This window comes from Aythya ferina, assembly GCF_964211825.1.
Source record: "Aythya ferina genome assembly, chromosome: 4".
Classification (NCBI taxonomy): domain Eukaryota; kingdom Metazoa; phylum Chordata; class Aves; order Anseriformes; family Anatidae; genus Aythya; species Aythya ferina.
Window position 1 is genome coordinate 364,826 of NC_140300.1, and position 20,852 is coordinate 385,677.

General features: G+C 57.2%; 2 protein-coding genes across 5 annotated transcripts; one reads left to right on the plus strand and one right to left on the minus strand.

Moving 5' to 3' along the window:
• Window positions 1-1,626: 1,626 nt before the first annotated feature.
• Window positions 1,627-10,288, minus strand: HTRA2 (HtrA serine peptidase 2). Of its 2 annotated transcripts, XM_084516676.1 has the most exons (8): window positions 9,936-10,288; window positions 7,905-8,109; window positions 7,644-7,838; window positions 7,351-7,383; window positions 6,811-6,919; window positions 5,950-6,019; window positions 2,313-2,408; window positions 1,627-1,999 (listed from the first exon to the last, which is right to left on the minus strand). In XM_084516676.1, exons 1-8 carry the CDS (start codon window positions 10,271-10,273, stop codon window positions 1,834-1,836), a joined length of 1,212 nt encoding a protein of 403 aa, XP_084372802.1. In that variant the 5' UTR covers window positions 10,274-10,288; the 3' UTR covers window positions 1,627-1,833. The 2 variants fall into 2 exon arrangements, with proteins under 2 accessions (XP_084372802.1, XP_084372801.1); XM_084516675.1 differs by having other exon boundaries at window positions 7,644-8,109.
• Window positions 10,289-10,696: 408 nt separating this feature from the next.
• Window positions 10,697-20,791, plus strand: AUP1 (AUP1 lipid droplet regulating VLDL assembly factor). 3 transcript variants are annotated; one of them, XM_084516672.1, is made up of 12 exons: window positions 10,697-10,851; window positions 11,099-11,236; window positions 11,704-11,854; window positions 12,759-12,946; window positions 13,034-13,106; window positions 16,056-16,129; window positions 17,027-17,093; window positions 17,679-17,784; window positions 18,104-18,259; window positions 18,431-18,591; window positions 18,795-18,883; window positions 20,608-20,791. In XM_084516672.1, the coding sequence occupies exons 1-12, from the start codon at window positions 10,802-10,804 to the stop codon at window positions 20,654-20,656; spliced, it is 1,302 nt and encodes a 433-aa protein (XP_084372798.1). In that variant the 5' UTR covers window positions 10,697-10,801; the 3' UTR covers window positions 20,657-20,791. The 3 variants fall into 3 exon arrangements, with proteins under 3 accessions (XP_084372798.1, XP_084372799.1, XP_084372800.1); XM_084516673.1 differs by lacking the exon at window positions 17,027-17,093 and having other exon boundaries at window positions 16,056-16,124; XM_084516674.1 differs by lacking the exons at window positions 16,056-16,129; window positions 17,027-17,093.
• The last annotated feature ends 61 nt before the right edge of the window (window positions 20,792-20,852 follow it).

Consider the following 20,852-nt stretch of genomic DNA (forward strand, 5'->3'; position numbering starts at 1 on the left):
GGGGCCACCCTGGCGCAGCATGGATGTGGTGAAGCGTTGTTTCCCCTGTGCCAGATGCAATGCAGATGTCATGTAGCAGGAATCCCAAGCAGCATGACCTTCCACCAGCCCCGCAGGGCTGTGAACCGCAGGGAGTGCAAGCTCACAGCAGAGCTGGGCTGCCTCGAAGGGAGCAGCCCCACAGGGATTGACATGGATGGAGCAGAGCCCCACGGAGTCAGGGAGACTGCGCACACATCGGGACACCAGACACGTGAAAGGGAGAAAGACAGCTCAGTTGCTGCAGCTCTTGTCCTTCAGCCAGAGGCTCTGGCCCTGTGTCTGAGCAGTGCAGAGGAGCAGCTCCAGCCTCTGCTGGGGGCAGACCAGGGGAGGAGAGGGGCAGCTGGCACCGGGCAGGCCCTGGCTCCAGCACTGGAAAGCGCTGCGGTCAGCGCTGCCGGAACAGCTATGCAAGAAACGTCTGTGCTATTTCCCCTGCGAGTGGCTGCCCCTCCCCATGGCTGGGGCTTGCCGGGGAACAAATTCCACTGGTGAGGCCAGGGCCAGCCTGAAAGGAGGCCTGTTCTCCGCGTGGGAGGCACGGGCACGCAGGGAGCAGTGCTTTGAGCCGCCCTCTGCCGCAGCACCCCCAAGGAACTGTGCTTCCTTCATCACCTAAAAATGACGGGTGCACGAGGGCTCAGGAGCCCCTCTACAGGCACGGCCTGGCTGGATGCTTGCACTCCTGATGCTGGAGCGGGGCCCTGATGCAGCCCCTCCGGCCCCCCAGCCCCAGCAGCTCCCTGCCTCCCACAGCTGCTGGCAGGGGCGCTGGGGCTGGAGCGGAGCAGGGCTCTTCCAGGAAGGCGAGCACAGCCTGGGCTGCTCCTTCCCAGTGCAGACAGGCTCTTGGCCGCCAGCTGCAGAGGACAGGGAGGGAGGGAGCGTGGCCAGGCAACAGAGGGCCCGTCGGGTCCCCAGGGGCCGCTGCGTGCGTGGGAGCGCAGCGCTCTGGCGCAGAGATGCCGGCCAGGGGAGGGAAGGAGGGAGGGGGCCCAGAAGGCACACGCAGCCCTCTCACAGGCTCTCCCAAATCGGGGCTGGCGCTGTGCTACTCCTGCCAGATCGTAAGCTGGCTTGGCCGTGACATTGAAGACCCCTTCACTCTGACCCAGAGAGCCATGTCCAAGGAGTAGATGTGGACACTGACACTGGAGCATTTTGCAATGCTCCACATGGGAGTGATTTGACCTGGAAAACATCAGCCCCCTTCCTGAGGCCTTGTGGGAACAGCCCCATCAGCGAGCTCTGCCCAGGCCCATCTCAGCCTGCATGTGAGGGAGGTGGTGACAGCCCTCCACTGCAAAGCCCGGCCCCGCAACAACCCCAGGGCCCCTCGCTAGCGGAGAAGGAGGCCTCAGGAGCCACAGCCTGATGCAAGCCCGTGCGTTATGGAGTCCAACCACAGCCCATGCAGGTGCTGAGGGGGTGTTAGGACACTTCTCCCCCAGCACAGGGGAGGCTGCTGGTCCTCCCACTGCTGCAGGCTGACAGGAGGGACAGGGTCCCACACAGCCCACCACTCCCAGGCTGGGTGCAGGACACCCTGCGCCACAGGAAGGAGGCCAAGCAGCACCGAGGGGCTCCCTAGAAAAGTGCTTTATTTGAGCAGGGAGGGGAGTGGTTGCACACTGAGTCCATCCCGCTGCCGTGCCCCCCGCCTGGCCCCTCAGTCCGTCGCAAGCTCTCAGTCTCTCCCCAGCGGGCACACAGATGTGTCTCAGTCCTGTGTCCTCGGCTCTCGGCCAGCACCGCCAGCCAGCGCTCACGGCGGTTTGCGCTGCAGCACGGCTACTCCGTGACCTCGGGGATGACGCTCACCAGCAAAGTGTCGTAACCACGGCGCACCAGCAAGGCCAGGCTCTGCTGTGTCCGCACTGCCTCGTAGACATCCTCTGCGCGGCGCGTTGCCTGCCCGTTGATCTCCAGCACTACATCGCCTGCCTTCATCCCTGCCCTGGAGGGAGAAGGAAGTCAGGAGTGCACAGCAGGCGAAGCAGACGCTTGTCTGCGGCTTCATCCTCCGGGCAGGAAGGAGAGCCAGGCACTACAGGAAGCTGGGGCTGTTGTGCCAGGCATTCCTCCAGCTCCGCAGGTAGCTTGGCCAAATGTTAAGCCCAGGCGAGAGCCACCAGTCAGCTTCTGCTGTAGACTGAGTGGTCTGCAGGGCCCAACCCCTGCTGCTCTGGGGCAAACCACTCGGAGCTAAATACATCCCACCCCGTGTACTTGTTCCTATGCCAACCCCCGAGGCACAGCTCGGCACTTACTGATGGGCTGGGGAGCCGATGATCACCTTGTGGATCAGCACTCCGTAGGAAACATCGGGAAAGCTGGGGTCACGTAGCTTCAGCTCAGCTAGGATGCTGCAAAGCGAAAATCAGCATCGTAAGGAGCTGGGGAGCAGAGCAGGATTCCTGCCTGGCTATGACTGCACAGGCTTGAGGAATGTGGTGCAGAACCTCTCCTTCTGTGCTGCTGCAGAACTGACCAGCTGCAGACCCTGGGGGCACCCAAACACCACCATATTTCTGCCAACAACTAGAGAGGATGCAAGTCCTGGGCATGCCAGGGGGAGCTGGAAACTACCAGAGCTGCGGCCGGCTGGCTCCCAGCTTCTGGTGATGCACTCCTCATGTCTGAGTAGCCCCATGTCAGACAGCTTTTCCTGGTATCAGATCTGCACCTCCCCTACCGTGGTTTCACTTCTCTCTCCTGCAGATAGGTCACAGGAGAAAAGCTATGCCCCCTCCTTTTGCCAGATGTGTCAAGCAGAGGTACGCCTACATCTCTCCCCTGGAGTCTAGACTGAACAATACCAGTTCCTCCAGATCAGGTTTTCTAACCCTAGTTCTGAATTCTGCACCTCTCTGCTCCTATCCGGATGCTACCTGCTCCTGAAAGCAGTGGACACGGCACTCCAGCTGGACCTCACAGCTGTGCACCACGTGAACTGCCCTCTTCTCTCAAATACTGTACCAGCTCTGATCCACTGTAAGCCCAGAAAATCCTGCACCCAGCTCCTTGCTCCCCACCAGGTACCCATTTCATCAGCTGACTCCCCGCTTTACGCAGGTTCATGCTGAACCCCTGTTGCACAGTACTTTTGCCCAGATCTTTGTGAGTTGCTGTCCCTTCTTCATTCCGCAGTATCACAGCACCGATGAGCTTAGAAGGGTGCTCCAGAGGCCACCTCGTCCAACACCCTGCTCAAGCAGGGGCAGCCAGAATGGGCTGCTCAGGGCTGCGTCCAGTCCGGTGTTGGATGCCTCCCAGAAGGGAAACTCCACGCACCCCTAGTCAGCCTGCACCAGGGTTTGAACACCGTCACAATTGAAAAAAAAAAAAAAAAAAAAAGCGATTTATTGCATTCAGCTGGAATCTGACGTGTTTCAGTTTGTGCCCATTGCCCCTCGTCCTGTCAGCAGGACGACCGATGTGATGTGAGCTGCGTACTTACCACGACCAGCCTGCTTCACCTCCGTCACTAACACAGAACCAGGCGTGCCCTTCAGCAGGTGTCTCCACAAACATAACAAACCCACAGTTTTGTGCCTTCGTGCCACGAGCGGCCAGACCAGGCTGCGGTGGGGTGTCAGCCCCAGCCAGCAGGTAAGCCCCCACCCAGGCGCTCAGTCACTCCCCCCAGTGGGACGGGGGATGGAATCAGAAGGGCAGAAGCAAGAAAATTTGTGAGCTGAGGTAAAGACAAGTCAGCAAGTGAAGAAAGGAGGAAGCAAACAAAACCACAAGGGATGCAGAGGTATCAGCGCCTCCCATTGCAGACTGGCACCAGCCAGCCCCTGAGCAGCTCCCCCAGTTTTACTGCTGGGCACAGTGCCCTGTGGCCTGCACATCCCGTCGGTGTCCCCTCCCAGTGGGAAGAAGCGCGAGGAACGCAGAAGGCCTTGGCACTGTGCATGCAGTGCTTGTAGCTAAAGCTCTGGTGTTACCAACACTGCTTTGGTCACAAATCCAAGACACAGCCTCCTATGAGATTCTATGCAGAAAATCTCCTCCTCCCCAGCCAGCCCCGGTACACACGGTCAGATCAAGGGCCTGCCTGCACCACCACCCATCTCCTACACTGCCTGCTGCGGATGAGATAGCTCCCTCCCCAGCTGCCTGCTCTGGAAGCTCCTGAGCTGAAATGCTGCATCTGAGCTTTTGACAGCCAGTAAGATTTTGCTTCTGTAAGGGTTGCTCTTTTAAATCCTACAACATCAGCAAGTTCTACTGCACGCAGCATGAAAAACCAACCCATGTTTTAACATCTCTCTAGTAACGCCCCCCACCAGCTCCTGTTTCACATAGGACCTGTTCCCAACAGTCAGCACCTATTTCCTTTTCTGTTCCCCAAGTCCCTTGCTCAACCCTCACTTACTCCGTGCTATAAGGCACAACAGCAGGAGCTCAGGCCCCCACCAGCTCTACACTAAATATTATTTGAGAAGGCAGTTCCCTAGCTGTATTTTTCTCTCTCTCCTCTAGAGAGGAGAGAAATAATTTTTCTCTCCTCTCTAGAGCCATGTGAATCTCAGCAAGGACTTTTCATGGGAGAAAACAGGGTGCCCATATGGGCTCTGCTCTCTGATCAGAGCCCCACCTTTGGCTGGCAGCATGAGCCCTCACCACAGCCTGTTCCCCATGGTGTCCTGTTCCGCAGCACGCTGCCCCACCAGCTCCTCATGCACCAGCTGCAGCTCTCGTGCTGAGCACCAGCACCACCTGCTGGGCATGCCACCGGTGCTGACAATGTTCCCTGCCCACACTGCTGCCCCAAAATTCAAGAGGTGCCGCGCATCTCCTCCTCTGTTTGCGTGCCCACCCAAGGAACCAAGACCGCTGGTGGTGTGCAGTGCACAATCCCAGCCAACCACACAGGAGCCACCAGAGCTGTAGCAAGGGCAGAAGCACAGCCCTCAAATGCGTTCCTGGCAAGCACGTGGCAAGCATCAACCCCGCTAACATGTTGAGCCCCAAGAATCTCTTGAGAGGTAGCTCCAACAGCCAAGAAAGCAAAGCAGGCACTCTGCCTTTGAAAAGGAAATTGCTCAGGGATGAGAGTGAAGATCCAGCGCTCTCCTGACAGCTGCATCTAGGAGGCCACAGGCAGGAGATCAGACAGAGCTGCAGCAGTTCCCTCCCAGGGCCTGCAGCACCAGGCAATGCTCTGTGCAGGGCTGCCCAGAGCTCTGCCCCAGGGTGCTTGGTTTGGCTCGTATGTCGTGGGTCCTTGCCGGTGCCATGCTGGTTAGGACCATGATTTCTGTCCAGAGGCAGCACCCAGCTCCATCCTGACACGCAACACCCTCACACGGCCCTCCGGGAGACAGCCACGCTGTGTGTGCCAGCACGGGGCCTGCTCTCCCACCCCTCCCCTCCTCCCCCAGGCAGTGAACTCCACCGCAGGCACCCCTGCCACTCCTTGTTCTGGACGTCCCAGATCCCAGAACTGCTTCTGCACCACTGCAATCCGCCTGCCAGAGCCCTCCTCGCACAGAGCACAACCTGCCCAACGTTTTCATCACAACTTTCAGTTGGCACAATGAACGTCTACTAATTACACATTTCTGGTGGCTGCTCATTCAGGCAAGGGCGTCGCAAGGGCTCTTTGCAGAACTCCTCTTAATGAGGATTAAGACACCGATGTGGTAGACTTAGGGACTTTTTATCTGCTTGCATGTTCTGCCACAAGCATAGAAATTTGCAGGTTTCTAATTTACCCCTGACACACAACTTAGAGTCTAACCACAACACCAGCAAAGAGATTTTGGAATCTAAATGCTTGAGCTGCGAAGACAATTCTCCCCAAACCTGGCACTGCCAGTTGGTTTGGAAGAGCCCCTCGCAGTCACCATACCCCCACAAGGCTGGCCTGCTGGCCCCTGATCTCAGAGCACGTACCTGGGCGTAAGAGTCAGCATCATCACCCCGATGTAACGGCGCTTTGTCTCGGCGTTACCGAACCAAGAGCCTGCCGATGGAAGGGACATCAAATGGCAGGGCTGCAAACAGACACGCTCAAAACAGCACCGGGCCGAGCCAGGCAGATCAGAAAGCACACACACCCCCCAGCAGACATTGCACAGCGGTTCTGATCCCCTACCAACACAAAACATCAGTTCCTTTAGCAGCTCTACACTGCACACTTTGCTCTCTTGGTTTGAGTTGTGGTTGTTTGGCCTGAGCGCATCCCTCCATAACATTAACACAGAATCAGATAACAAGAATCTGCATTAAACAAATTATCAAAAACCCTAAGAAAAAAAACCAAACAGGCACTGTTCTACGGGACTAAATTAACCACTTGTCATTTATGATACAGCTGACTTCTGTACTTATGTTTCTGTTCTTTACCTTGGCAGTACCCACAGGGCTAAGTAGCCTCCAGGGTCCAGCTCATCCTTCCCCTTCTTGAATCTCAAGAAACGGTGCGCTCACCTACTCTCTGGGGACTTAGCTGCAAGCTACTTGGGGCGCTCTGAAAGTCGTTATCTGCAGCAGCAGCAGGCCAGCATCCTCCTTGGGGCCAGTTATTTCATGCTCTGTGGCCACAGAAGCAGCACACAGCTTTCCCCTGGGAAAAGCACTCACTGCTTCGTGCCAGATGGAATAATCTTACCCCCACACAACGCTCCTCCTGCTACGTGTGCCCTTCTCTCTGAGGAAGTGCTGAGAGTCCAGCTAGGCCAGTGCTTCCTGCTTCCACCCTCCTCCTCCTGCTCTCCTTCCCCCAACACCTGAACGGGGAGGCACCCCACTCACTTTTGCGCTGTTCCTCCTTCTGCAGGAACTTCCGCAGCCGGTCTGAGGGGATGGCAAAGGAGATGCCTGACGTCACCTTCATGGTGTTCACTCCAATCACTTCTCCATCCTGCAGGGAAAAGGGCACAATGTTCTCCAGCCCTCACCTTTATGGAGAGGAGGGGAAGCAGAACGCAAACCCAGAGCCCTGCCTGTGCCCCCATCCCTCCCCAGCCTGCCTGAGGCTGGGCAGGGACGGGCCCCAGAGGCTGCAGCCATGCAACTCTCCCCGTGCCCTGAGAACATCAGCCATGCCGGCCTCACCACGGCGAGGTTTGGCTCTGCCGTGCAAGTTCCATCGGTGTGGGCTCCCTAGAGCAGCTGCTGAACAGGACCAAGCAGGGCTCCCACCCTAGGCCATTCCCTGCTCCCTCCTCAGGGAGCCTGGAGCATGCACAGTCCCCTCCTTCCCGACAGCTGCGAGCGCCCGCACAGTGCTGCCACCCAGAGCACCCAGCCCCAGGAGGCAGAGCCCACCAGCGTACCCGTGGGAGAACTTACCAAGTTGACGAGGGGACCCCCGGAGTTCCCAAACTGCAGCAGGAGAGAGAGCAGTGAATAGGCCGTGAAAGAGACACCCTCAAACAGCCCAACCCTCAGCAAGGAGGCAGAGCCCAGGGAACAGGGGTCGGGCCACGAAACAGCCAGGTCACCAGCCAGAAACCCCCTTCTCCCAGCCCTCCACGCCCAGCTTCCTCGGACCTCACGGCACCCAGGGCCCTTCCCTAGCTCCCCCTTCCCAGGGAGGGCCGTGGGAAGGGGTGCCAGCCGCCGCGTCCCCCCGGCTCCCTTACGTCGATAGCAGCGTCGGTCTGGATGTACTCCATGTCAGAGGCGGCCAGGCCCAGCTCCCGGCTGCCGCGCTGCGCGGAGCTGACGATGCCGGAGGTGATGGTGTTCTGCAGGGCGAAGGGGCTGCCCATGGCCACCACGAACTCTCCCTGGCGCACCTCGGAGGAGCGGCCGAGGGGCAGGGTGGGCAGCGGGCGCTGGAAGAGAGGGAGAGGGTGAGCGGAGAGCTGCCCAGGGAGCCCCTCTGCAGCAGTAACACGCACCTTGGGCTTGATCTTGATGGTAGCGATGTCTGCGACCTGGTCCACGTCCTGCACCACCGCGTCATACTGCTCCCCGCTGGCCAGCTTCACCCGCACGCGCCGCCGGTTTGCCACCACGTGTGCGTTGGTCACAATGAGCCCATCCGGAGACACCAGGAAACCCGAGCCATTGGAGATGGGCACGTCACGGCCCGAAAACGGGTGCCTGCAAGGTGGGCGGAGGTCACGGGGGTGGCAGGGACCCGGAGGGGACCGGTGGGGGCCTGGGGCAGCAGCTGGAGCCCAGGCAGGCCGGGTGCCCGGGCTGGTAGGCCTGGAGAGCAGCAGGGAACAGCAAGGAGGTGCCTGGGGGGCAGCACAATGCGGGGGCTCCTTCACCTCCCCCCGGCAGGCACCCATCCCAGGGGTCTGCACAGATGTGCACACAGTGGGGGAACAAGCAGGAGGAGCCACAAAGCCACACGCAATAGCAAAGGTGTAACCCCGTGAGGACCACAGGGACGTGGTGGGAAGCACACCTGGCTGGAGAGCTGCACGGGACAGTGCAGGTTCTGTAGGAAAAACAGGCAGGGACTTAGGGAAAGAAGAAACCTGAACACAGAGCTTTGCCTTGGAGCAGGTAAGAACCACCTAGGAAGGGAAGGGTATGTCTGTACCCTTCGTTTCTCAGGAATCCCGAATTCCTGTGCCAGGAGGCGGTATCTGTGGGAAGGCAGCGTGACACAGAAGCTCAGGTGGGGACCACTGAGGCCAACCAGACACACACAAGCCAGTGGGACCAGACGGGGGGCAGCAGACTGACCACAGAGTCACTGAGGTTGAAAAAGACCTCCAAGATCACCCCCTACCACCATCACCCACTAAATTGTGAGAAACAAAGCTGTGTTTTTGCAGTAGAAATGACCCCTCGGTGTCCCTCAGCACCACGTCCAACCCTCCCTTAAACACCCCAGGGACAGTGATGCTGCCATGTCCCTGGGCAACCCGTCCCAACGCCTGACTGCTCCTTCTGAGAAGAAACCTCTCCTCATTTCCAACCTGAAGCTCCCCTGGCACAACTTGAGGCCATTCCCTCCCGTTCTATCGCTGCTGATCTGCAAGAAGAGGCCGACCCCCAGCTCCCCACAACTGTAATTGTAGAGTGCAGTGAGGTCTCCCCTGAGCCTCCTCCAGACTAAACAACCCCAGTTCCCTCAGCCGCTCCTCATAGGGCTTGTGTTCCAGGCCCTTCACCGGACAAATTACTTGGCCTTGATGTCTTTCTTGTAGTGGGGGGCCCGGAACTGAACACAGTACTCGAGGTGTGGCCTCACCACAGCTGAGTACAGGGGGATGATCACCTCCCTGCTCCTGCTGGCTACTCTATTTCTAATACAGGCCAGGATGCCACTGGCCTTCTTGGCCACCTGGGCACACTGCCGGCTCATGGTCAGCCAAGCATTGACCAGCACCCCCAGATCCTTTCCCTCTGCACAGCTTTCCAGCCTCTCTGCCCCAAGCGCTGCATGGGGTTGTTGTGCCCCAAGCACAGGACCCAGCACTTGGCCTTGCTGAATCTCATCCCTTGGCCTCCACCCATCGACCCGTCCTGCCCAGGTTCCCCTGCAGGGCCTCGCTACCCTCCGGCAGATCGACACATCCCCCAGCTTGGTGTCCCTTTGAGTCTGCTATTGGTGCTCTTCAAACAGTCCCAGTGTCTAAGGAAGGCTCCTGAGGGCTGGGAAGAGGGAAACATCACAGCAGCCTTCAAGAACACCACGACCAAAACGCAGGCCAGCCAACTTCACCTGGCCTTGGCTTCACCTGGCCGGCTCCTCCGACCAGCGGCCGTGCCGATGAGGGGGCAGCAGCGGCCGCCGCCTGCCCTAGCTCCGAGGAGGCGTTCGGGAAGGCGCCCGCAGGGGGGGGCTGTGCGCTGCCGGCCGGGTAAGGCGGGTGACGAAGCCCCCCGAGCCCCCGGCCCTGCCCCGAGCACGGCCCCAGCTCCGCACCCCTCAGACCCCCCTCAGAGCCCCCCCCCCCGTCCCGGACCTGCCCACGATCTCCACGTAGACCAGGGCCGGCGCCGTTTTCTCCACCACATCGGCGATGAAGTTGAAGGCGGCGCGGGGCGAGGCGGGCGGGGCGGGCACGGCGGCGCGCAGCGCGGGGGGGCGGCCCTCGGCCTGCCGGGCCCACAGCACCGCCAGCGCCGCCGCCCCCGCGCCCAGCGCCGCCGCCAGCGCCTGGCGCCCCACGGGGGGAGGGGGCGGCGGCGGCGGGGGAGGGGGCGGCGGGGGGGGGGTCCCGGCGGCCCCGCGCAGCGCCCGGCCCCAGCGCGCCGCGCCCGCCCACGGCCCGGCCCGCGCCCACCGCGCCAGCGCCGCCATGCTGCCAGCCGCGGGGCGCGCCGGGAGATGTAGTTCTGAGCTCGGCAAGCCTGCCGGGAGGTGCCTTGCGCCGCGGGGCACGCTGGGAGTTGTAGTTCTGACCCTGGCAAGCCTGCTGGGAGGTGCCTCGCGCCGCGAGGCACGCTGGGAGTTGTAGTTCTCAGCCCGGTACGCCTGCCGGCAGGCACCGTTCCACCGCGGGGCACGCTGGGAGTTGTAGTTCTCAGCCCGGCGGGCCTGCCGGCAGAGGTAGTCCCCGCGCGGGGCGCTCCGGTAGCGGCAGCGCGGGTCGGGCCGGGCCGTGCGGCGCAGCAGCTCTCCGGGCCTGCCCGACGCGCAGCCTCCTCCCCGCGGCCCCGAGCGCCGGGGCCCCGGCAAAGCGGGGGGGGGGGGCGGGGGGGAAGAGCCGCGGCGCGGTGCACGCCGGGACAGCGCCGCCCCTCCCAGGCTGCCCCGCGCGGGCCGGGCGGGTGGCGGCGGAAGATGGCGGCGGGCGGCGGGCGGCGCTGAGGCCCCGAGCGCGTGGGGATGGAGCCGGGCGCGGCGCCGGGCCCCGAGCGGCTCTTCGACTCGCACCGGTGAGCGCCGGGGGCAGCCGCGTGCCGCTGGGGCTCCGCTGCGGGGGCCGTGGGGCGCCCCTGGGCAGCCCGGCGGGAAGGGGCAGCCCGGGGGGGCGGGGGCCGGGCCGGGGGTCTCGCTGGGCCCCGTACGGTGCGCCCCGGGGGCGAGGCCGGGGGCGAGGCCGGGGGTGCCTCTCCGTGACCCGGCCCATCCGCGGGCCGCCCCGGCGCCCTCCGGCTACGGGCGCTGCGCTGTGCCCCGCAGGTTGCCGACCGACGGGTTCCTGCTCCTGGCGCTGCTGCTCTACGCGCCCGTGGGGCTCTGCCTGCTCGTCCTCCGCCTCTTCATCGGCGTGCACGTCTTCCTGGTCAGCTGCATCCTGCCCGACAGCGTCGTGCGGCGGTGCGTGAGCCTGGGGGGAAGGGGGGCAGCGTGCGGGCACCCGGTGGGGCTGGGGGGGGCGCCCAAGCCTGGGGCCTGTGCCACGGAGGCTGGGCTCGGGCAGAGGTTTACAGGGAGCTGTGCTTCAAGAACATTTTGTCCCAGGGACCTATAAAGGCGCCTTCCTGCCAAGATCAAAGCTGGCAATTGCTCTTGTGCGCTCAAGGTTCGATCTGGAGCACGTGGATCGCTGCATGTCCTGCCTGGAGGCTGCATGGTTTGCTGCCCCGTGGTGTGTGCTGGCAGCTTCTGGCTCCAGCTGCAGCCCCCTAACAACTCCTAGTCCATACACCTGCCACACCATCACCGTTTTGTACCAGTATATTTTTCCAAATCACATAAGTTCCTAGGTTCTTGCTTGTAGGGTGTTCTGAGACAGCTGTTGCTCAGACTGTGGGACTTGAGGAAACCCTTTTTCTCTGCTGTAGGTTTATTGTACGTGTGATGTGCTCAGTGCTGGGATTGTTTGTGCAGCAAAGCGATCCCCGGCTTCGGGACGTCAGTGTGCAGGTGTACATTGCCAACCACGTGACACAATTCGATCACAACGTCATCAACCTCCTGACCTCATGTAACACGGTGAGCAATGCAGAGCCAGGGCACGGTGGGTCTGGAAACATCTCTCTGCATGAGAAGTGCGCAGAGAGCTGTTTCAGAATTCAGGTATTGCCCTGAGTTTTTTCAGTTCTTGTGGGTTAACCTAGGATTGTTTGAGTCATGACTCTTTTTATTTCCTGAGGCTTGGTTTCATGCCTGCATGACAAACTGAAACAAGGTGAGGGTTACAGTGGGGAGGGATTTTGTTGAGAGTGGGCATTTTCTAGCATCTGTATCTTTTCGTGGCCCTTGGGGTAGGTGATGTCCAAAGCAGGGCTGGCTGTGGGCTTTTCTCACAGCGCTGGGTGCCGTGTCTGGGTGCCGCCTGCCTTGCACAGGCAACGCCGAGAGGAGTTGCGCCCAAGCAGTGTGCTCAGGTTGTGCTGGGCTGGCAGCTGTGTAACTTTCCCTGCATTCTTACAAAGTTTCCTGTGTATGGAGTCCCTGAATCCGTAGGCCTCAAATGTGTCTGGGAGTTAACTGGTATTATGTCCTGAATGGCAGTAGATTGGGTCCTTACCTGGAGAAAAGTAACTCTTGGAAGCAGTGTATCCTTCGCCAAGCATATTGGGAGCTCCTAGAGAAAACGTGGGGAACGTGGCCGTCACCCAGGGCGGGGAGCAGTTTGTTTCTCAGATGGATGGGATATGATCTGAACTGAGGATCGGGAATTAAAATTCCCAGGAAATGGGCCAGAGCTGCCACTGAAACCTGGCGGTAGCACGTTCTCTGCTGCTAGCATTTTTAGCATATAGGTTGCTCCCTCAGCCCCCAGAGGCATTTTTGCTAATAAGCAGAAGCTTCGTCTCCCGTTATCACCTGAGAAAGTAGGCCTTGAAGGGCGGACAGGGTGTCATTTCTTCCCTGTTCTTATCTTTTCCCGCAGCCTGCGTTGAATGGTGCTCCTGGCTTCATCTGCTGGTCACGGGGGTTCATGGAGTTGGGAGTGACAGGCAGCCGGGCAGAGCTGGTGGATTCCCTGAAGGCGTATTCGTCGCACAGAGAGAACCCACCGCTGCTGCTCTTCCCCGAGGAGGCTGCCACCAACGGCCGGGCCGGCTTGCTCCGCTTCAGGTGCTAGGAACGAGTGCTCCTGCAGCACCTGTCTTCGGGGTTCTTTCAGCTTCGGGGTTCACTGGCAGCTGTCCTCTTCCTTTTCAGCTCTTGGCCGTTCTCAATCTTGGACGTGGTGCAGCCAGTTGCCCTACAGGTTCAGAGGCCTTTGATCACCGTGGTGAGTCTGGTGGTGCTGGGCAAGGAGGAGTTCTGGAAGCTGTGTCAGGGTGTCCGTGGTGTCGCTAACTTTGCTTCTGCTTTGAAGGCTGTGGGTAGCGCAGCCTGGCCTGGTTCCCTGTCATCCTGGGATGAGCTTCTCATGTTTGCAGTTTGCTTTTCAGCTGCCTTTTCTGGAGAACTTGAGCTAACTAAATCAATGTTCTTTTAGTTACGCTCAGTTTTGGTAGACATTCTTAGTGGCTTGGCTGTCTAACAATATGCTGTCTGGCTTCCATGACCATCGGAGTCTTACACCCTTTTGGTTAGTTCCCTTCTTTTAAAATGTTTTGAAAGAACTGCAGCCCCCCTAGAGACTGAGTGACGTACTGAAAGTTTTGCAAGGCTCTCCAAATCAGGTTCTTGAATTCATGTTTCCTAAGTGCAGATATGTAATATGATGCAATGTTAGCTTCAGAAAAGTGGCAAAGTTCACAACGAGAGTACTAGTGCTGCTAAACTGACAGCAGTAAAACTGCTCTCATCTTATTTACAGTGAGATTTTGTTGAATTTCTTACTTCTTGATGTGGCTTATGGGCTTACTTGATTAAAACACCCGTTTTATGTTGGTTAGGTGCTTTACTGGGTTTTCCATTTTCATCTTTTTAAGGTGGCGGGACGCACTAAATAGGTTTAAAGCCACTTGCCAGCAGGTCACAAAACATCACTGCCCATAGCAAAACCTCAGCAGGCAGGTATTTTTCAAGTGAGATTCTGTTAGCTGTTAGTTCTTTGTCACATGCTATTTAGTGCTCCTGTCCACAGGAGCATGGTATTGAGATTCTTGCTGGCACAATTTCCTTAGTGAATAACGAACGAGCTGGGTTACTGAGGCAATCCCAATATTACAAGTCTAACACAGCCAGTGGATGCACAAGAGGAGCAGCTGGTATAGTAAGGAAAAGGGTGTTAGCTGCACACGTGCAATGGTGACAACTGCTGCTACAGTAGGCTGCAAAGCTCTGGTAACCCTGCTGCCAAGCAAGTGGGACTAGAGGGAGCTCAGGAAGGCTGTAAGCATGGTGCACAATCCACAGACCAGGATTTGAAGGCATCCAGCTTAATCAGCTTATCGGAGATAAGGCAGAGAGATTGAGGATAGCTGCTTGCACAGTGGAGAAGTTGCTTAAGAGTGAGATTTATTTTTTTTTTTTTTTGTCAAAACACAGCAGCAATCTTTGCAGCTGCTGAAACTAGGTACTGTTAATACACAAGTTCAATTTGGGATTAAGATGTGGTTTTCTAACAGTGATGATACTTTAAATTTTTGAATGACTTCTTCAGTGAGGTGGGACAGATGCCCTGTCCTGGGTTGTTTGTGATGAATATGTTGTCTTGTTATGGTTTTGATCCCTCTAAGAAGTTCTGTGAAATATGACAAGTTGTAGGGAAATCTTTAAATTTGTCTGTCTGTCTTCTTCCTTCATGAATGTTAGGGAGAACAACACACACACAACTGCTTATTTGGTTGAAGGTGCTGGTTATAACAATTTCTTGGCTCAGACTTTTACCTTCAGAAGCGATGTATTTTTTGTCCTTCATACAAACTGGCAAAGTAAATCCCAGTGGATTTCTTATGTCTTTTTAAATCATCAGTAATTTCTCAGGACTGGAGATGGGATGCTTTGGATGGTTCGATCAGTGCTTTACAGAAAGCTTGCTTAGATACTTATCTGATACATAAATACATAGGCACATGGACACCAGTCTGAGCAAACGCCCAAGGCAGGGTTTAAGAAAGAATTTTCTCTAGCTGCAGTTGGCTGGAACCTTGGAGGGAGGTGTCGCTCTGTGGCACACAGCAGTGTTACTCTGAAGACTGGCTCTTGGGATCACTATAAGGCTTCTGATTTCAGGCTTCTTAAATCTCAAATCTGTTTACTCAGGAGATTAATTCTTTATTTTCCCCTTGGTGGCTGTGGTTTCTGAGCTTCTCTCATTTATAGCACCTTTTCCAGGCTGTTGAATAAACCAGGTGCAAGGCCTGTCTTGGAGCTATGATGCTTTGGTCCAGGATGAGGTCACAGGCAGAAGAAGCCAAGGGAGCTACGTTATGGGCTGTAGATTTTGAGGTGTTGTTTTCACCAGCTTGTGGAAAGTTTGGTCACCTGCAGGATAAAAGTAACCAACTACCGAAATCCTAGAAACAGTGTCCATTTGGTAGCAAATTCGTTAGAATCATTGAAAAGTTTAGGTTGGAAGGATTCTCTGGAGCTCTTCAGTTTGGCTGTGTGCTCACAGTCAGACCAGCTTCTGAGTCTGAGCAGGCTGGGAAGGGCAGAGAGCCCTCTGCTACCGTGCACCTGTGACACTGCTCAGCCACTCTCTTCTGGCAGGCATCGCAGTCCTTCTTAGGAAAAAGGTTATTTACTACTTTTCAGAAATAGGAAGACAGTCATGAATTACAGCTTGCCTTTAATGATTTATCTTCAAAGAGAAGAGTCGTTCTTAAAGCTCCACAATGCAAATTGCAAGTGGAGAGAGAGCTTCTGGGAGCTGAGGCATTATGCGGGCTGTTCCCATCAGCGTGTGATTCCCGTCGTGGTTCTAAGGGAGCGTTAACAGGTCTTAAAGCATTGTCAGTCCTTTCTAAGGGCAAGGTCCTGTAGAGAATGTGGGGATATTGAGGGAAAATCTTGCTGTCCTAGTGGGAGGAAAAGATGACTTGGAGCAGTGAAAACTGACTCTCTTGCTCTGCCTGGCAAGGACTAATGAAGGTGAATCTGCCCTGGGGCTTGCTCACTGTGCTCTGGGTTTGTCCTTCTCTCTTGCCCACTCATCTGCATCTCTGCCCACGTATCCGTCCCCCACTGCCAGGCCTTAGCTCTGCTCTGCCCGCCTGCTTCCCCGAGGGAGACCTGAGTAGCTCATGTTTTGTGGGCCATAACCTCATTGTGCTCTTTTCCCCAGAGTGTGGCTGACTCCTCCTGGATCACAGAGCTGCTCTGGACCTTCTTTGTTCCCTTCACAGTTTATCAAGTAAGGTACTATCTCTCTCTCTGTCTTGCATTTGGGGCAGGGTTTAGGGTGGGCAGAGAGCCTGACTTTTTGCAACTGTAGTAAGAGGTCTTCTGGCATGCACTAACGTGCACCCTCGTTGTGGTATCACAGCATGGCTTTGTCCGGCATTATTGTTCTGTGCCAGGTCCTTCCAGCCAGTTTCTGAAGTGCAGAGGGCTCTCAATTCCTGCTCTCAGCTGGTGAAGGAGACGAGTCTCATGGGGCTTTTATTTCAAGTTTGCTGGGTATATTTTTGAAGTTAGATCCTCTGCTGTAATTCACCCCCGGGCTGCTCAGGGTGTCCCATGGGTGACGCCCTGCAGGCAGCTCTGTCCTCTAGCATCTGTCTCTTCCCTGCAATACCTTGTGAATTGCAGAGGTTGTTCAGACACAGTCCAGGCTCACCTGGGCCCCAGACAGGTCTGATTAGCTTTGGTGTAATAAGGGTCTGGAGGCAGCTGAAGGGGCTTGGAGTTGAATTCTTTCCGGTGTGCACTTAGGGGTTGGGGTATTGCGGTAAAGAGCAGTCTTTAACATTTCTTCAGTAAAGAAAAGCCAGCTGCATCGGGCTCGTGTCTTGCTGATGTGCTTTCTACTCCCATGTAAATGGCAGCATCTCCTCGTTTGGGGCCTTTCCGGGAACTTTATTAGGAGATAACTTGCATGTTCTGCTTGAGCGTTAAGATCAGATGAGCCGGTTTTGTCCTCTGGGCCATGCCTTGCCCCTGATGCTAGTGGTAAAGCTTGACACTCATCTCGTGGGAGGAGAGGTGGGGTGAGCAGGGAGAGCTGAGGTGGGGATCGCACCGTTGGTCCCGGATGGGGCTGGCTCCCCCAGCAACCCGTGAGGCAGTCAGCCCAGTGCTGTTGTCCCCATTCAGGTGGATGCCGTCTGTCCCCAGACGAGCTGAAGAACTGAGTGAGGATTTTGCGCTCCGAGTTCAGGAGGTAGGAGGATGATGTGGGAGAGGGATGTGTAGGGCTACTGCGATTTGGGATGGTCGCAGAGGAGAGTGGGGTGTAAGGAAAGTTGCAAAGGGTATTTCTGGATGGGTGTTATTTGTGATGGGGACTCTGGCCTGTATTTATCGCCCCTTAATAATTATTCAGTTTCCGTGGCCTACTTGCCATCCCCCATTTATCCTTTCTGCCAGTTATCAAGGGTCTCCCTATGTAGCTCAAACCTCTCGTGCTAAGAACTCCCCTTTCATAATATCACAAATAAATAAACAGTGGTTGTTTCTCCACCTTTCCCTTTAGTGCTGGGTACATCATAGCTCCTGTACCAAAGATCTCGAATCTCCATGTCAGCCTGTTTTGGCAGGATGATATTGCATACTCCTGGTCCTTCATGTGCTCCATGCAACACTGAAATGCATCACTGAGGACCTGGAGAAATCAATTCCCTGTCCTCTCCCCCCTCAGTGTGGCTCTAAGCAGGCCTGTACATCTGACACTCCCTGCAGGATGAGAGTGCCTGGGTGGTGCATGTTGTGTGCCGTGTACATGTGACTCTTCTCTACATTTCTGCAGCTCTTGGCCATGGAGCTGGGTGTGGTATCCACACGGCTCACTGCAGCAGATAAAGCTGAACACATGAAGAGGCTGAGACACACGTCGCTTCTCCGCTTTGCCCCAGGTGGGTGTCCATGCTGTGGAATGGCCGCTTAGGCTCTGCCTTTGGGGAAGCCTCAGACTGCTCTCGGTTACGGATGCGTGGTGGGAGAGGAGGAGAGGTGTGACATCCTCCCAGGGACAGGGGTAGCTGCGTGCTCTGGGCTGTGGGTGTTGCTAGCTGTAAGGAGAGGATCACTGCTCCTCAGCACAGATGTGGTGGTGCTGTGCAGGAGGTCCTGCTTTCTTACCACCCCCATTCATAGGGGCAGTGGAGCTGGTGCAACTTGAAGGCCGTGTACCTGTAGGCTGCCTTCTTGTGCCCACTCTTCTTTCTCTTGCAGCCTCGAGCCAGCCTCTGGCAGCCAGGCCCAGGATGCCTTCCAGCCTGCCTGGAGTTGGGTCCTTTGCTCCTGAGGATGTGCGGATCACAGCAATGGCTCAGCGGGTCAAGGAGGTGCTGCCTCATGTGCCTCTGGAGGTCATCAGGACAGACCTGGGTAAGCACAGGCCTAGGGTATTAGCAGGAACAGATCACCTTCCATGCCACGTCTCCATCATACCTGAGAGCAGAAACCCTTGTCCCTGCTGCACTGTGGAGCATGATGGCAGCAAGAGCATGCTACAGTCCGGAAACTCGGCTTCCTGACACATCCTCTGTGTTCCTACAGCCCAAACGAACTGTGTGGATACCACCATTGCCAACTTGCTGGAGGGGAGAGTGCCCTTCTTCCCTGAAAGTGAGGCTGGTGCTGACCTGCCTGCTCCGTCTACCTCCCAGGCTGCAGCTGCTTCTGGCATCCAGGGCTCCGTAGCTGTGCCTACTTCCAAGGTACTTCTGGCAGTTGTGATGTTTCCCCTTCTCTGATGGCTCGCAGCCAGAGCACAATGGCCTGTTTGGAACTAGCCGTGATGTCAGGGGAACCGAGCACTTTAAATTGGAGACCAGATTGGCGTGCTGGATGCTTACAGGGCCAATAAGGAGATTTCCTGGCTTTGACCGTCTCCTGATGACTCTTGTGTTTTCTGTTCCAGCCAGCTACAAAGCAATTCGCAAAGTCCCCGGTGGAGCGGCACCTGTCCTTGCAGGAGCGGAAGCGAGCGCTGTACGACTATGCCAGGAGGTGAGCATCGCCCCCCTGCCCCACCTGTCCCCAGGAGGGTATGCCCCAAGCAAGGCTCGGCCTTTGCTGCGCCAAGGGACCTGTTTGGATCGAGGTGGGGTGGGGCTGGGGCAGTGAACCATGCTGAAGGACAGAGGAGGCCGGTGTTTGCCTGCTTCACCTCTTCCAAGCGCGTAGCCCATTGTTGTTCCTGGGAAACACCGGGTCTCCTGCACTGTCACCGGGCTTCTGCTTGTGGGGACTGGGTGTGACAGAAGCTGGTTGCCAGAAACACAGTTTCTGAGGAATGAGGCTTGGCAAAAAAAAAAGAAAAAAAAAAAAAAAAGGATTTTGTTCTTTGGTGTAACATATTTGACTGATAGAAGTCATTGTGAGACTATAGATTTCATTGAAAATAGTATTGATGCTGTGGAATGCTCGTTTTAGAAAAGAAGCTTGCTGTTTGGCAACAGGGATAGTGTAATTAATCTTCCTCAGCATAGCTGGAGAATACTAACAGAGAACAGGGAGGGAGTCTGACCTCTGTGCGTGGTCTGGATGAGGCAACTACTGGGATGAGTGTCCAATTCTGGCGTGTGGTACTTTTTTTAGAAAAGATACTGAAAATTCAGGATAAGTTTGGAGAGGAGCCACAAAATAATACGAGGGGAAGCGAAGTGTGTTACATTTACTGTAAATGAGATGGCTCACTGTATGTAATTATCTTTCTGGGTGAAGGAATCAGGCTCTTTAATCTGGCAGAGAAAAGCAGAATAGTACCTAATGCTTAGAAGTTGTAGGCTTATTTCTGAGAAGGAAATCTGTAATCAGTGGAATAAGCTTCCAGCAGAACCAATGGTTTCTTGGTGTCTAGGTGTCTCCAGGTGAGCCTGGCTGACTCCTTAGAAGATGGTAGAGGTAACAGCCTTTGGTTCAGGCCAGAGTGATAAAAGGCCAACTGCTACCAGGGGAGGTTCCTGATCAGTAGGGTCTTGCAGTAAAGGGGAGATTCTGTCTGGTGCCGAGCTCAGGTGTAGCACTGAGCTTTGCTCCAGAGTGCTCGTGAGCAGATTCTGAAGAGTCGGGGATCAGTTTAACCGTGGAGAGCCTATGGCTTTACGACACTGTCAGTTTCTCCCTACTAGGACTAGTTTAGGAAATTCCCGTGGCTGGATGTTGAGCTGGGCAAATTCCAAGTGCCTGTATTTAAAGGGCTGGTCCTACATAACCGCGGGTAGCTCATTGTCAGCAGGAATTCAAAGAGGTCTGTTCTTCTGAAAGATCCCTTTAATTTAGGGCTCTTACAGTAGCCCTGTGGCTGCTCTACCAGAACGGGGCTGTTCAGAAGGTTACGCTCTGCCTTCGGAGTCAGGGAGTTACAGAAGGGTTGGGGTTGGGGTTGGGGCAGGGGCCTCCGGAGGTCTCCTGTTCCCAGTGCCTGCTCAGGCCGCCTCACCTGGAGCCCTGCCCAGGACCAGGTCCAGGAAGGGGAGGCACAGGGGGTGCACAGCGGGAGCCGGGCAGAGGGGGAGGACGCGCGGCTGGGGCCCTGCCGATCCCCGAGGGCTCCCCTGCCCGGCGCGGGCCTGCCCGGGCTGCTGCCGGGGCGGGCGGGGGGCGCTGCCCGGCGTTGTGCGGGGGTCCCGCGGCGCGACCCGCCCTGCCCAGCCCCGGTTGCTGCGCGGAGCCTCCCGGCTGCGGGCCGGGGCCGGTCTCGGGGGTCCCTGACCGCGCTTTCCCCGCAGGAGGTTCGCCGAGAAGCACGGCGCGGCGCGGGCCGGCGGCAGCCCCTGAGCGGAGCGGACGGGACCGGACCGGGACCGGCACCGGCACCGGCGGCGGCGGCGCGGGGCTGGGGGGCGCGGCCCGGGCCGGGAGGGGCCGAGCCCGGCGCGGCAGCGGCAGCAATAAAACGGCGGAGGAAGCAAACGGCCGCGTGCGGGGAGGGGCGGGGCGGGAGGGGCGGGGCCGGGGGCGGGGCCCGGGGCTC

Excerpts from the sequence above, each read along its gene's own strand:
- HTRA2 (XM_084516675.1), bottom strand. The coding sequence starts at position 10,273 with ATGGCGGCGCTGGCGCGGTGGGCGCGGGCCGGGCCGTGGGCGGGCGCG. Across the intron at positions 8,110-9,935 it reads TACGTGGAGATCGTGGGCAG|GCACCCGTTTTCGGGCCGTG; the intron begins GTCCGGGACGGG and ends CCCACCTTGCAG. Across the intron at positions 6,020-6,810 it reads GAAGGAGGAACAGCGCAAAA|GCTCTTGGTTCGGTAACGCC; the intron begins GTGAGTGGGGTG and ends TTCCATCGGCAG.
- AUP1 (XM_084516672.1), top strand. The coding sequence starts at position 10,802 with ATGGAGCCGGGCGCGGCGCCGGGCCCCGAGCGGCTCTTCGACTCGCAC. Across the intron at positions 13,107-16,055 it reads AGAGGCCTTTGATCACCGTG|AGTGTGGCTGACTCCTCCTG; the intron begins GTGAGTCTGGTG and ends TCTTTTCCCCAG. Across the intron at positions 18,884-20,607 it reads CTGTACGACTATGCCAGGAG|GAGGTTCGCCGAGAAGCACG; the intron begins GTGAGCATCGCC and ends CTTTCCCCGCAG.